The sequence below is a fragment of the Melozone crissalis genome, unplaced genomic scaffold (assembly GCF_028551555.1).
Source record: "Melozone crissalis strain CALT ecotype California unplaced genomic scaffold, PUWL_Pcris_2 ptg000013l_1, whole genome shotgun sequence".
Lineage (NCBI taxonomy): Eukaryota > Metazoa > Chordata > Aves > Passeriformes > Passerellidae > Melozone > Melozone crissalis.
In genome coordinates this window covers 9122467-9138988 of record NW_026535791.1, presented here as the reverse complement: position 1 = coordinate 9138988, position 16522 = coordinate 9122467, and the positions used below count along the sequence as shown (strand labels likewise).

The following is a 16522-nucleotide window of genomic DNA, read 5'->3' as shown; positions in this document are numbered from 1 at the left end:
ATAAAAATTAAAGAAAAAATATACACCAGAAATATTCCACTGCTTAAATTCTGGAGGGCACATGATGATTTACACCAGAGTTGTTATTTTGCAGAATTTCTTCAAAGACTGCAGTTTGCTTATGTTCACATTTCTACACCTTCCAGTTCATCTTGATGAACAAGTAGTGCATATCTTTAGGTGAATAACAACTACAAGATGGCTTGCAAGACATCAGCATTTATAATATTCTTTTCTTTTTTGATGTAGAAGATGGTGAGGAGGAGCAGACATAAATTTTTCAGGCTATCTTGTATTGCCAGGCTCATGCACATCTGATGCTTTTTCATGAGAGAGTAGATAACTGAATTTAACTTTCCATAATTTGGGCACATGGAAGAAAAATCCTCTATAAAATAAAGGGTTCTGTCAAGCAAGACAGAATGCAAATTCTCTGCTTTTTTATTTTATTTCTCTAAATCTAGTTCTAAAGAGATGAAAAACAGAACTAGGTTAGCTGAGTAAAATACAGAACCCCTTAGACTAAATTAAAGTACAGCTTACCATCCTGTTGATACGGACAAAGTCTTCAGGTTTCTTGGCCCAGGGAGGGAGATCAACGTCATTCACTACAATATCATCTTCCCTGACTCCTAGATTGTAGCCATTACTGTTGACAAACATCTCGGGTAGGTAGTAAAATTCTGGAATTAACTCCTAGCAGGGAGAAAACACACAATGAGACTTCACATTTAACAGAGATGCTAAATTGTACTCTGAGAATCAGGCTCTCTTGTACTACATATTTAAGCATTCCTAGGTTTTTTATGTTTCTGTACACCTTTTTAAAGAAATTTTATATCCTGCTTTCTTTGACTTACAGTCAAATGTATTCTGTATAATGAAATATTCAAACTTTGTTTTTCCCATATCTGTTTTTATGAAAAGCACAACTTTAGATAAGGCAGTGCCTATGAGTAAAGGAGACTTCTTCACAATAATAGCTACAAGAAAATTTATGATAAGCCTTCAATATGAAAATATATTGGATTTTTAAATTACTATTTAACAAAAATATTTCAAAAGGGGAAAATTTGCAGATATAACAGTGTCTTGATCTTACTTTAATTCTTTAATTGCATAAGAAAAATTGGTAATTTGATTACCATTATAATGAAAAATAATACATGGTGAAGATCTTTTTCTACTGTAAGAAAAATTCAAGAACAGACACAGGGAAAAATATCAGTACAACAAATGTCCTTCAGACAGATATTAAAAAGTGAAAAATCAATAACTGTAACAGATAATAAACAATAGGTAACTTGGAGTGTGAAGTTTTCTCAATTTCCAGAATAGCTAAACAGTAATCCATTTTGACATAATGAATATTGCTGCTTGCTCCTGTTATTTCAGCATTAAGTATTGAATTGCAGTACAAACAAAAAAGCTTTAAACCTCACTACCTTTTCTCTAATATCCAGATATGGATTAAATTCACCAAATTACATTGTTAAAAGCATTATGGCATTCAGCTGGGTAACATGATAAAAACTGATGACACAGCACCTGAAATCTGAGTCTCTTTGTGGTCCTTTCAAAGGCTGCAGATATGAGAAGCAAAAAAACCCCACTGCAGACACAAACTTATCTAATTAAATCTGATCTGCAACTCCACAGAGAATAGAGCAGTTAAAGCAACCTTTCAAATTTATAAAGTAATTTTTTTAAAAGTGTATTTGTTACAATTTTAGGAATGTTTAGGAAGGCAATTTAATTACTTCTTTACATCATAATATACTAATATAGGTTAGACTAAAATGCAAATCCAAACAGTATCTAACTTCTATAATACATTAACCAAGTAGACATGCCTGAACCTGAATAACTCATCATGAAACCAGCTACAATTCCAAACAGAAAAGAAAGAATTAAATTATTAGATGTAGTACATAATAAAATAGCAGCCAGAGCAAAGCCAAAATGAGAGAAATCCTGAATATCCTATAATGTTAAAAGAAAAAAAATATTAATTTAATGCCTATCTTCAGTTTTATTACAGACACCTCTAATTAATTCAGAGTATTTCTTAAAAGCACTCTTCCCCCCTTCCCCCAAAACATGATTCACTAAATCTCAGGTTCCAAAGAAAGGCTTTGGTTTTCTCTAATGGAGCCCAAAATAGAATGAATGGTCCTCAGAGCTGGAGAAAACTATACAGAAATCTTTCAGGACTTCAACAAATCACTAACCCAGGACTCACAACCCAACACATACTACCACACAAATCACTGACAAACTAACAGCATTGCCTTAAAAAAAGGGGAAAATCCATAAGGACCTCAGAAATATCAAAAAGTCAAAATTAATCTTAAAGCCAATATTCAAATGAAGCAGAATTTATTAAGGAAAAAGTTTGCTTTTACCCTGTATAAAAGCCTTGAAGCACATAGCACTGGTTGCAAATACTATCAATTTTTATTCAATGTTGGGGGCATACTAACCTTCAATGTCACAGCAACCAAGTCCTTCAATTCCATTAAAGAAAAGTTATTTCTTAAATTTCCTTTTTCAGTTTTAAATGTCATAGCATGTAACTGTGGACTTTTACACCTACACATACCTGAAAGATTTGTGCTACCCAGAGACACATCTAGTGTTTAACTGAATTCTACTAACCTTTTGGCTGAAGGGGTATCTTGAAACAAAGGGATTTAAGTCACTGAGTATTTTTAAAGGTATTTCTATTTAGTAAGTTTATCTTTGCTGCTCTTTGCTTTCAGGGTAATTTAATGTTCCCTTGTCTGGAATAGCAGAAAACATAAATAGAAATAGAATAAACAAAAGTATGTGATTAACTTTCTTTATAAGATTTATTGTGTTGTGTATGTTTAGTTTGAGCTGTCTTATTCCTGTGCTCTGGAAGTTAACCAGTGCCAGACTTCTGAATCCTCTTCAAATAACACTCTCCCTAGAATCCTAATCATTTCAGTTACGCATCTCTTGGTAGGTTGTTTTGTTGGGGTTTTTTTTCAGTCAAAATAAAAAAAACTAAACATAGTATTTAAAAAGGATTAACTAACCCACTGTGTTATAGTCTCAGCATTCTCTTCAATGTTATTTTTAGTGCAGCCTACAATTACAGTGCTTATTTGAGTGCTATTTAGCATGAATTGAAATTTTTCTTGAAAGGTGAGCCATGATGCATGTGACCTTTCCCAGATACTTACATATTTCCCATACTTTGAATTAGCCATTCAGTTCTCTTTCATACCATTTGATGTTCCTCTTGTAATTTTGCCATCTCCACTACTTACCAGACTAAGAAACCACAGTGCTTAAAAATAGCTCAGATAAATATATCCCCTTCTCATTTCTAGAGGATGAATTAGTATATACTAAAACACAGGCCCAGTATGAAAGCCTGGGGCACCCTGTATGTATGAACTTCAGATTCATGTATTTAGCTGCTTAGATGAATAGAAAATTCAATCAAGCTAGACATGGCTGATAAAAACTTGGTTTTATGTGTACATTGTTTATTCTGCTGTGAGAAATTGAAGAAGCTGTCTCTTCTATCTCATGCCAAAGGCAGGCAGTGGCTGGGCATAGAAGGGCAAAAATCCTCTTCCTCAGGGCCCCTGAGCATGTTTCGCTAAGAGAAGTATAAACTAGGAGAGGCAGAGAGAGGAAGGATTAGCAAGGACAGTGAGGCAGAAAGAATGGAGCCCAGGAGCTTTCTGGGAAAAGAAACAGACAGGAGTGAACCTCAGAGGAGACGACAAGATGACAACTGGGGCCCAGAGAGAATTGTTTTAACTAAGAAGCCACTGAAAGTTGCAAGAATGTACAAAAGAATGCAGGAAAGTATAACACTAGCAAGGACTATTTTCAAAGCCTATTAATATTTTCTCATGTAGAGTTTGTTTTTAATTTGTTTCACAAGTGGGCATGTGCCAGTTCATATTCTAATAAAGATTATGACTTGAGAGAAGTGCTCTTTTGGTGCTTTTTCTGTTATGGACAGGAAACAGGTACCTCAAAAAAAAAAAATAGCAGTTTCAGGGTGCTATTCAGAGAGGTGACTGTGTCTATTCCTCCATCCCAGATGAGGTTCAGCTATCCAGCAAGATATCTGTCTACCCTGTTGTCCCAGAATTTGAGTGAGAGCAATTCCACAATTCTTCCATCAACTGGTCTCAGTGTTCTTCATCTGGGGAGTTTTACCTAATAACTGCCCTGAATCCTTCATTATGCAATCTAAGTAAATTTTCCCTCATCCTAGCTATCATCCATCCCAGATTCTGAGAATAAATTACTGTTTTCTCTTTGCATTGTTTATTGCATGTTTGAAAAGCATTATTTACCAGATTTACAGCCTTCAAGCTCCTAAAAGTCTAAGTTAAGGATAATGATGTATTGCTCCATTGTTTTTGTTACAGAAATGCAAAATATTCCTCTAACTTTCCTAAATCAGCTAGCAGATTTATTGCTAAACAGTCCATAACTTAATTTACTTCTTTATATACTTTGGACATATCATATTTTGTCACATGTTCATCACACAGAAGCCAAAATAAATGTTTTTGTCAACCTTTGTAGTCTTTACATTGGGGATGGAGATCGCATACTTTTCTGACAGCATCTGCTATTTTTCATTCACTACAGAGCAGAGTGTAATTTGTCATACAACACAGCTTTTTACAAATCACCAGTTTCATACTTCAGAAGTGTCATTGTTAAATTCACCCTGAAGATAGGGACAAGGAGACTTAAAAATTAGCAGGGAAAAAATGTATCTCAGAGATAGTATTTACGTCAAGGGATAGGACACAGAGGACCTTCTGTCTCCAAATCTGCTTTCTGCTTGACAGAAAAAATAGTTGATCAGAGGTTTCTCAAAAATCCTATTGCACTTTCAGTGGCACTAGTGGTAAAAGGTAAACGTAAAGCCAGATCTGTGCAAAGAAATGCTAGTTTGAAGCTACTGTGACTTTGAGAAATTTAGGTCTCAAGCTACAAACGTTCATGAAAGATAAATCTCAAAATATTTTTTTCCTACAATACATACATTGTGTCAGCCAGTGCAAATCAGGACATGAAGAAAAATATCAAAACAAACAAACTCATAAAACAGCTTCCCTACAAGTAACATCATTTAGCAGGTATAAAATGAGGGAATGTAAGGAAAAAAACCACAGAAAACCAAACTTTTAAAAGTCTGGAATTTTTAAAATATTCACAGACCAATTAAGCATTTTAAATGCATATGTTATTGCATGCAACTCAGCTGACCTATAATTTTGCATTAACTGAAACTAATCAGTAAATGTTATTGGCTTCATTGCTCGTGCCAAAAGACATTGAAGGTTCTAAATAAATCTTTCTGAGTACATTACCTGTCATGGGTAATTTCTTACCACAAGAAATATCTAGAGTTCAAAGAGTTAATAAAAATAGGGATTTTGTGATCTAAATCTATTTGCAGTAATTTCTGTCTAGTTGTCCTTGACATTTCATCAGCTGGTAACCTCCTCTGCTCCCCTTTCATTCACACTTCTAATAAGACAGGTTAGCTTTCCATCATTTAATAGTCAGCTGCCTCTCAAGCTTGGCTTTTCTCACATGAAGAACGATGCAGTAAAGCTATTGAAGGGTGTATAAAAAAAAAGGAAAATGAATATTATAACAGACATTTCTTGTCTGTAAATGTGATCTCTTGTTTATTTTAATAGCTATACTAAAACCCCAAGGTATAGTTAACAGTATTATATGCCTTGTGTCTTCATATAAGAAAACATCCTCCAAATGCATTTTCTAATTTACAAGCCTGTGACAAATCCAAACTGCTGAGAAATTAAACTTTAAAAATATGTATTCAGGTGATAGAGGACTGCTATTAACACTATTATAATTGTACACCACTTGCATCAAATCTGACATTTCTGTTTAATATGTTTTGCTAAGGGTATGCCATTTATGGCCTCCCAATGAAATCAAATTCAACCCAGACGTTTTCACTTTTCTAGTATAATTCACTTCAAGGTTTTAAAGCTTCCATTTCTTTTTCTTTCTTTCTTTTCCTCCCAAAAGGTTGATCCCCTGGCATCCATTAATTCCACAAGAGTCTAGTACTGGGTCAATGAGTCAGTCATGAGTTCCTCCATTTCACACTAAGGCACTTTACTGACATTTTGTCAGAGCTACCTTTCTAACTTCTAAACAGACTATTCAAAAAACAATATAACAAGTTTGAGAGGTATTAGGAAAGATTAGTGTCTGAACAGGAGGTTCTGGGGAAGTCAATGTTACCAAAAACTGGAGGGGGGAGGGGGAGGGGGAGGGGGGGTTAGAAAGGAAAAAATGTGCAAGCTGACTGGCCAAGTTATGGTCATTTCCGGGTGACTTGCTTCCTCAAAGGTCACCCCATGAACGCTCATTCTTCCTCCAGCTTGTACTGATTATCTCGAGAGAAGGTCGATGTTGATAAAGGGAGACACAATAAAATAAACTGTGCTATCCAGGCTCTCCCTTGTGTGTCACCACTCTAACACAGCACTTACTGTATTAATTCTGTTTCATCCACTGTAGGTGAATGAGTTTCTTGAAAATGAACAAAAACAACCTGAGAGTAAGGAATAACATGGTCTAAGTCAATCTTTAATCCTTTATTGAGCAATAATCTATCATACACTTCATTTTTCAAAGGTGGTCTACTTTTTGCCATAATTCAAGATGCCAGAATTACAGCTTGTTTTCAGGCTGATTAAGCTACTGCCACAGCCCTATTTTCATTAGCTCAGTGTGAAATAATTCAGTCCCAGAAGAGATTACACATATTTAAAGGGGAAAGGGAAGGAGGGAAACAAAAGGGAGAAACAGAGAGAGAATGCCAGGGAGGAAACGAGCATGGGAGGAAAAGAGCAGGACACACAGAAATGTAGCTTTCTAAAGAAGGACAGATTCTTTTGCAAATTTCAGGTATTTGGTTTTTAAATTTTAATGCTGAATTCTGTGAAAGTGGTTTGGATGTATTTTTTCAGACAACATTGGGGCTGTAAAAGAACAGTTGTGGAAAGCATCTGCAGTACTTAAAAATCTCAGTTCATTAGTTAAAATTGACCTACTTCAGCACTTACTGAAGCACTTGAAAATAATGTACCTTATAGTCCTCTTTCTTAAACAGTAACTGATGTTAAAAACCCTCCAGATTTTGCTTTCCAAAAAACCCTTTTTTATTTTTAATTAGACCTTGTTAGTTAAAAATGAAGATACTTCCTATAATTATTTAATACAGTACTTGAAAGCAAAAATTGTGGCCATCTTACAATACACAGCAATTAAGAATTTCAGATTAATTTATTTCACACGCTGTTTTAAAATTATTGCATAACCTGTGCCACAATAATTAATGAGATTAGTAAGATCAGAGATAAATGCACTTAAAGCAGCTCAGATGAATTTCAAATGTATGATAAGGAATACATGAATAATGAACACTTGCTAGTCTTAGCAGTTTTCAGAGTTTGCTACTTTGATTGATAACCTCTATTCCATGCACTAAATATTTACCATAAGGACTTAAAAATTCTTTAGGATGTGTTGCGATGGTGAAAGAATTGACAGCATGTATATCACAAGGAAATCCACACTGCCAAGCCTTTCCCCCCGTGTATAGCCAGACGCGGAGCCAGAAGAAGCTACACAAGTATAGAGAGCGCTTTAACAGAGAGCATGCTTCCAGGTTCTGTACTCACACACAACCTGTACACATCTTCTCTTTTGCACACTTTCTCCTTTCTAACAGGACTGCTGGATAAATACTAGAAGTTGCCAGACAGCTGACCACGAGTTTTTGAATGATTCACACTCTCACAGCTGAAGCTTTTCTGTTGTGCAAGACAGTGGATGCTGCTCTTAGGAGAGTGACAAAAATGGCCAGAAATTTTGAGGGAGTTCCTTAGTAGCTCCCCAAACCTCACTGCTTTTCAAGTCCCTGAAAACTTGATTCAAGTGTTTGAAAAGCCTGCAAGGCATTCTAAGCAGCAGCACAACTAATCTGAAAAAAATTAGGTATTTGTAGTATTAATAATCGTCCATTTCCCTATTATTTTACAGGGACTTCAAAGCCTTAGGGAAAAGTTGGCCCTGATGTAATGGCATTGAGAAATGAAGTTCATTAAGATCTTAAGGAACAAACAACAGCAACAATTAGCTGCTATACTCATTCTTGATTGAGTGCTAAGAAACACAGACTCTGCAAATCAAAGGGCCCTGCCAGTGCTTTGCCAATCTACTTTGAAAAAAAAAAATGTTTATAAATAAGGAGTTTGCTACTTCCCTTTGTGGGGATATTCAAACTCAGAGAATACTCAACTTCACCCTAACTTTTCATACTCTCTTGCTTAAATAAGCATTTTTGCACTCTGATTCCTTTCCTCTGACGTTCCTTCCCTCTTTGTTCCTTGAGAAATAATTCTTCTCCATTTCATATGTTTGCATATTTCATAGCATTTATGTGTCTCCACTTTAGACATTAATTACCCCACACATACACACATTTTTCTACCTGTATCCACTTCCTAAAATATTTTTAAACAAAATTTTTTTGTTCCTATGGCTAACTCAAGTTTAGGTATATTTTACACTTGATGGTTTCCAACAAAGAAAGCACTAAGCATTTGCTTTATCCAACAAGAATTCATACTAATGACTGGACAAGAAAAAAGAGAAAAACAATAACATATGCTCTCTGAGAACATAATGGCTCTGAATGAATGACTAATCAGACTGTTTCAGGTGAAAATTATATTTCATGATATATTCCAGTTGTTATACCCTAAGGATAAACCTTTGGTATTATGATAAACTTTGTGCCATCCTGTTGATCTTAGTTTCCTTCTTAAACTGAAGACAAAAGAGGGATGCATTAACATATTTTGCTTAGGCTATTGAAGTGCATCTCAGTAGATTTATTCCAGTAGTGGCTTTGTATTACAGTACAAGAAATTATTTTGGTAGTGCAATATATCGAATGCTGGTATTAAATCTCCCCTAATTTCCACAAATTTTTTGTTTAGATAATTTATGAATGTTTTCTATTTGTTTTAGCATTTCTAAAGATTCAGCTCATTTTTGGACATTCTTTTATTCATCTATTTTCATCTTGAGCTGAATCAATTCAAAATAAATCAATTCAATGTTATTTTCTAAACCCACCTTTCCTGCATCTTCCTTAATTAACAGGCCCCTATTTTAAACAGTAGCTTTAATCCCTAATGTATCCCTGAATGGACAGGTCAGGGATTATCTGGAGAAAACATTTATTGACTAACATACCTCATCTGTTACTCCCATATTAGATTTTCTGTAATGACTTAGCTCCAAGTAGTATTTCTCTTTCTAATGGCATAACAGAAATGTGAATATATGTATTAATCTGATTTGGGGGCTCTATAGTAGACTGCCAAATATATTCTGGAACACCTTGTTTTACAGGCTTTCCCCTAGGGCAATTCTGACCCTTAATTTTTACTATTTTACCTGCTATCCCCAATTCCCTTTCTGCAATTCAGTGGCATTAAAGAACATAGCTTAATTTCTTCACCTTTGCCTTCCTTTTCTGAAGGCATCTGGCTCTGAGCATCTTTTTAATATTTGTTTTATTTTGATAAGTTGGGTTTTTTTAATACAAATACATTTTGCATTACAGTTGTTATCCATCCTTAATTCCTTCATCCTTGCAATGGCTGGCAACAGCAGTTTAATTTATCCCACTTGGTTCAAAAGACTCCTAGTATTCTCAGACAAACATTTCAGTTAATTGTTTTACTGGTAACTCATTTGGTTGCTAGTTTAAGAACAATCCTTTCACTAATTATATACCCCACCTGAATACCATCTCTCCTTCTGTCCACAGATATTCCTTTATCTTTTGCAATGCCTTGATGTATTTAACTGCCCTCCTCCTGTGTACTAAAGCCAGACAAGAAGATTACAGTCACTTCCAACTGTCTTCCCTTGTTTCTCAGTTTAAGGCTCTTATCCTTTGTTTGAGCCCCACTCCTAGGAAGTCACTCTCCCAAATACTCTAGTGGAATTACAGGAAAACCAGATTTCATTGAAAAGTAAAAATCAAAATGTCAGCACATTGAAGATATATCAGATATAGTAGACATTACCTCAAATTGCTTCCAAATTTGGAAATCTCCTGTTTTTCTTACAAGGGCAAGAGTGATGGTAATTAAAAAACTATTGAGTTCCCGACAAGCGTGAATCAACATAAAATGGTTTGTAGGAGATTCAGGTTGATTTCTTTAAAAAGCATTTTCTCCCATATGTTAAAATGACCATACAATTTGCAATTCGTTATTCTAACTAGTAACTGAATGACAACAACATGATTTGTCCCTTCTCAGACTGTTGGAATATTTATGCAAACAAGAGCTCTGGAGTAAAAATAAATCAACAAACATACATATTTTTAATTTTTTTCTTTGCCAAGACAAACAAATAAAAAATTAAAAATGTAAATAAAAATATAATGGCAATATGACCATTTCCTAGTATGAGTGGTAGTATATAAATAGAAGAGATATATATTCACTGTAAAAATGTGGGGTTTTTTTTAAGAGCAATTTTTATAGTGCAGCCTTTACCTACTTTATTACTAGAAAATGATAATCAAGAAGGGACCATATTATTCAAAATATTTCTAGATTTTTGTTTCCTTTTGATAAGGCCCCATGTCTATGAACAATAACCCTTTATATTTAACAAGGTAAATACAAAGGTAAGGAATAACAGCAGTAAAATCACCCTGCTCTCTGGCTGTTTCTGTATATAGTGTAGAAGTTGTTTTAATCTAATGTGTATTGTTGCATAATATCCCCAGGCACATTCAAGTAAAAGCTAAAGCTGTACAGAAAAGCCAACATTTTAAATGGGTCTTGTCATTAATGCTTTATTAATTGCCTCAGGCAATGCAAACCCAGAGCTAGGCAAGCTATAACAATATGACACTTTAAGGTCAAATCCAATTCCTGCTGTGTTTTATGGAGTGGGCCAAATATTGAGTTAACAGCAGGAAAGAACAATTTATTGAGCTTTTCTCCATCTCCTGATTATCTGATCTAAAGTAGATCAGTTAGGTTGTTTTTTTCTTAAAAAAATCCCATCTTTTGTCCACTCAACTTCAAAGAATCTTTGATTGTTTGTGTTAGAACAATAAACTTTATCGACATCTATTTATTTATGCTATACCTAGTGTGCTGAATATAAAGAAATGAGATATATAAAAATATAAAATATAACACAACACTTTCTTTATGTTTACATAAACAAAAATGCCATAATGAAATTGCATATTTATCCATTTATTTAACATGCATGTTACCTTCACATCTGAGGTATCTCTTTGGCTGTTCCTCCAGGACCTGGCCACTGAAGAGAAGGTTCGATCTGGGTGGTCAAACTTGCCATCATTTGCATTTAGAAAGAATGTTGTAAAGGGCTCCTGTAGTTAATGAAATTATGACAGATTAAGAAAACAGTACAAGGACTCATGAAGCAGGCTTCTGGAAAATCCAAAAGCCCATTGCAGATCAAAATACTTCATAAATGCAGAATTAAGGAAAAACACGGCACCTCATAGTTATATGTACACATGGGTTTCTGCACTAAACATCTGAGTATATTTCTTGGCTGTAACACATTTTGCACAAACAAATCCTGAGTTCTATACCATAAGACTAATTATCCATCAGACATATGTAGCCTAGTTCCAGTTCACAATGACTGCCTCCTTTACTGCAACCACCACAAACATATTCTGTGTTATTTATATAACTGGGATTTGTATACTCCTTGCATGTTGGTATGTCAAAAACTTTAAAAAATCCTATCTCTAAATCTTTCTTGTGTTTTCATTTAATTGAAAAGCGCTCAGTATGTTCCACTTTGCCTCAAGGTGAGACGAATGGCTCTAAGGTTGTTATGAGGCAGACTGTGGTCCCAATATATGCAGCTTTATCATTATTTTGGGGCAGAGATTAAATATTTAGAGTCTTTACTTTCACTAGTTCTATCTGAAACCAGATCCCATTTTATACTAAATGGAAACCAGCTTTTGGGGAGGAAGAGGTCAGGTATTAGACAGTCTGGATGACCCATTTTTATGTCACTACATTCCTCTGCAGGAAAGGGGTTAACAGTGGACCAAATCCTTAATTTGACGGTAGCACCTGAATACAGAGATCATTGGCAAGAAACCCGGATTTTCACCACTACTCCATCAGCCCTCTTATTCAACCAATAGTTGGCAGTGTGCCTACAGGGATGGATGTTCATTCCTTCTTTTTGCCAAGTCTCATGGGGAATGTTTTTAAGAAAGTCCTTCTGATTAATTCATACTCAAACTTATTTCATTGCATATCCTGATCATCTGAAATTTTGGTAATCAAAGCAGCTCATAATCACCAGATCACAACTGTTATTACAGTATTACTCATCTATTATTTGAATTTTATTCTAAACATTCTCTGTTTCCTTCTACAAAATTTTTGAGCAAGTCAGGGAACTCCTCCATTAATAAAGAATATTTGAAGGAATTATGCCACATTATACACATTGTGTATAATTACCTCAGATGAAAAACATATGAAGAAATGTATGTGTACATGTTCCTTAAGAGAAATTAAAATAAGGAAAACACAGATGCAAAAATAGTGAAAATATCCAAAAAAAAGGAACATAAAAGATGGAATTCTGACTCCCAAAGACCTTTGTTTCTCCACCCTTATTGCACATGTTTTGTCAGTTACTTTTTTCTATCATGGACAGCAGTCAACACAGGCTACTTTTGTACAAAGAAGAAAAAAGTCTAATCAATTTTTTTCCTCTTAAAACATGGGAAATTATTTTCAATAGACACATTCAAAAGAATAAAATCTCTTTAAAATTTTTTTCTGAGGATTTATTCTAATCAGAGAATACTAATCTGTGTTAAATAATTAATTAAAATAATATAATTAAATACAAAATCATCACAATATAATTTCTTGTTAGAGGACCCCAAATCTCATTTCACAATGGCTTTATTTGCACTTGTGAATATTGAAAGACTGTGTAGTATGGAAGAGTTTCATAATTTCAATAGTATATCAAAATTTAACAGTGGCTCAACTTGGTGAGTAGTATAAACTACCACAATGAACTGAAATATTGCCAGAAAACAAGTCTTCATCTATCCAGATTTTTCAGTGCTCCATATAGTGAATTCAATGTAAAATATAAATTAAAATGTGTAAGATTCAGACCCAGAAGTACAAAAAGGAAAAAAATATATAAAGAAATTGGATTATATTAATTTAATATTTAAAATTATGTTAATAATATTATTAAATTTACATTTTTCAATATTAGAATTGTTTTGCTTTTAAAATAATTCCTTCTCCCAACTATCTGTATATATTTGCAACAAGAATTATGCTATTTTCTAGCTTGCACTGACTGAAAAACATCATATGTTCTTGATCTGAGCACAAATCATTCTGTCTTCTAACAGCTCCTACCCATCACTCTTTCTTTATAAGATATATGTGATTTTTGTGAATATAATTGTGGAGCAGACTGTGGATCATTGTGGAGGTTCTGAAATCAGAAGCAGTTGATGGATTTAAAAGAAGCAGAAACCAGAAAAATGATGTAATTAAAATAAATTATGTAAAAATATTAATCCAAACTTGCATGACAACATTATTTTAAGTATCTGAGACAAATACACAAAAGCAATAAAATTCATAATCAAGGATTAAACTTTTAGTAGCTGAGCACTACAGGGTGCCCTATTATGCTATCCTGCCATGGCCTGTTGTGCCTATCTTTTTGGATTTTTAATCCTTAGCAGAAATTCAGAGCTTTCACTTCCTTTATCTCAGACCTCTAACATATTTTAAGGTAATTTTTATTCTCTGGGAAGTCAAGTGCTTATACAAATATAATTCATATCTGTATTCTATATACTAATTTAAATACTGTTATGATACCGATTACTGTCATTTCATGTAAAGGTTTTGTTGCTGTGAAAGCTATAAAGCAGCACAATGTTTTCATTAATACTCCATCTCACTCATTCTTAATATTCTGAATAAAATTCACGCCTTGTTCACTGCCAACAAGGAGAGAAATTCGTGGGGGACTTGATTCCATTGAACACAAGCTTGAGCTGTGAGAACAACAAATTTTTCCATTCAATAGCACTTCTCTCCCACCCTTCCCTTTTAGCAGTACCCAGACTCATGTGAATAATTTATGGTAGAAGTAGAGGAGGGAGGAGGAAGGGATGTGGTCATTCTAAGACATCCTATGTCACACAGAAATGTCCTTACAGCCATTTGTAAGAGGAGACAGAGAGAGTATGTAATGGCTTGTCACACCATATGACATCAGGTCCTCCTCATCTTTGAATCTCACTAAAAACTGGTTTTAACTTAATCCATTCTAACTCATAATAAATACAGAATTTCTTCTGCCTTGTACAAATATGCACTCATTGAAACAGCAACTGGAAGACAATTATTCTCTACAAATGTCTTGACTACCACTTTACAGAATCATGTTCTCAAACACTGGCCACTGTTTCCATGAAAATGCAACTGATTTACACAAATATAACTTCTTCAGTAGCAACTATTGAGAACATTCAATTGTACCATAACTCTGTCCTATTTCTACTAAAAGTCTGAAGCCAATGCTGATATTCACATTCTACGTGATTCAAGCCAGAATTCATTCTTCTATTTTACTTTTTCCTTCTGTCTATTTTTCAGGTCAAGTCACTGGAATATATGGCATTGTGAAGTGGCATTCTTGGTTTAAACTACTCCATCTTCTGCAACTTAAATATTCACTGTTCCAGATGAAATGCACATGGAAGAAAATGAGTCTTCAGGTGGTAAGGTCACCTACTGATAAACTATGAATATTCAATTTCATTTCCACAAAAACACATACAACAGAATATGTATTAATGGTGAAACAAAGGCAGAGATATAACAATTAACTACACAGGACAGAACTCAGGCTAATACATACAACATCTTTTAAAAAACTAGCCTGAAACATGTATTGGGTTTGTGTGGCAAAGTTTTGGTAGTGGGAGAGACTACAGGCTTCTGCGAGAAGCTTTTGCCATATCCAATAGTGCCAATGCCAGCTGGCTGCAAGATGGATCTGCAGCTGACCAAGTTTAAGCCTGTGAGTTATAGCAAGGTGCCTTTATGATAAAAGACTTAAGAAGGCCCAGGGAAAAATTGCACAAGAACACTAGAGAGAGCAATGGGAACATGTGAGAGGAACAGCCCTGCAGACAGCAAAGTCAGTGTAGGAGGAAGGCCAGGAGATGCTCTGCCTCCAGAGCAGAGATTCCCTCCAGCCCATGGTGAGGCAGCTGTGCCCCTGCAGACCATGGAGGTCCAGAGGGGAGTACAGCTCTTCCTGCAGCCCCTGGAGGAATCCATGCCACAGTAGGGGGCTGCCTGAGGAAGGTCACGAGCCCCTGGAAGCCTGTGCTGGAGTAGGCTCCTGGCAGGGCCCCATGTGCTTCCATGGAGAGTGGAGCCCATGTGGGAGCAGGTTTGTTGGCAGGACTTGTAAGCCCACGGAGCACCCACTGTTGCATATTGCAGTGTGATGTAATAGCCTGTCTCAGTTATCCAGGTTCTTTCCCCAGGTGTGCCAATAACCTCTCCCTTCCCCTCCCTTGCCCCCTGCTGAGTGCTGTCCCTCAATCGTGGCATTCCAGAAAGGGCATGGTATGATTGGCGAAGTTCAGAAGATGCCTCTCAGCCCTGGGGACATTGGGCCATCCAGGTGCCATTTGTCCCCTGAGACTTCCCCCCCTTACCTGGTTGGTGGGATCCCTACCCCTTCCCTCCCCCTCTCCCTGGGGTTAAAAGACACAGCAACCACGCAGTTCTGGGTTCTGTTGGAGCTGTTGCTGCATTCAGAGGCCTGTGGGCCTGGAATAAAGCTCTGGATCAAACCCTCCCTCAGAACCAACTCCTTTCTTTCACCTCTCTTTGGGGCCTCTCTGCCAGAGGTAAACCTGAGCTCCTGCTTGCGTGGACCTGTCCCAAGTGCCAGCTGCAGCATCCAGCCAGCCAAAGGTGTCTCTGAGGTGGAACCACCACAGCTGCCGCCCTTGGTCAAGCAGCAAGGGCCAGACGAGCCCAGGCACATTCCATCCGGCAGTATTGGGATTTAATTCCAATAGCTGCAGTCTGTTCCTGAGGAACTGCACCCTGTGGGAGGGACCCATGCTGGAGCAGCTAAAGAAGAGTTGCAGCCTGTGGGAAGGACTCACTTTAGAGAAGTTCATGAAGGACTGTCTCACATGGGAGGGACCCCACGTTGGAGCAGGGGAAGAGTGTGGAATCTTCTGAGGAGATAGGAGTGGCAGAGACAAGTGTGATGAACTGAGCACAGCCCCCATTCCCCTGTGTCAGTGGGGAGACGAGAGAGAGAATGTAGGATGTCAAATCCA

The 16522-nt window shown here is 36.0% G+C and overlaps 1 protein-coding gene across 4 annotated transcripts in view; it reads right to left on the bottom strand.

The window, feature by feature from the left end:
- NBEA (neurobeachin) overlaps nucleotides 1–16522 on the bottom strand; it is a 452437-nt gene that overhangs the window by 54466 nt on the left and 381449 nt on the right. For all 4 annotated transcript variants that reach the window (XM_054272359.1, XM_054272360.1, XM_054272362.1 and 1 more), the window contains 2 exons: nucleotides 11375–11494; nucleotides 544–696 (listed from right to left, as the gene is read on the bottom strand). In XM_054272359.1, coding sequence (XP_054128334.1) covers nucleotides 544–696; nucleotides 11375–11494 — 273 coding nt within the window. The remainder of the gene's footprint in view (nucleotides 1–543; nucleotides 697–11374; nucleotides 11495–16522) is intronic.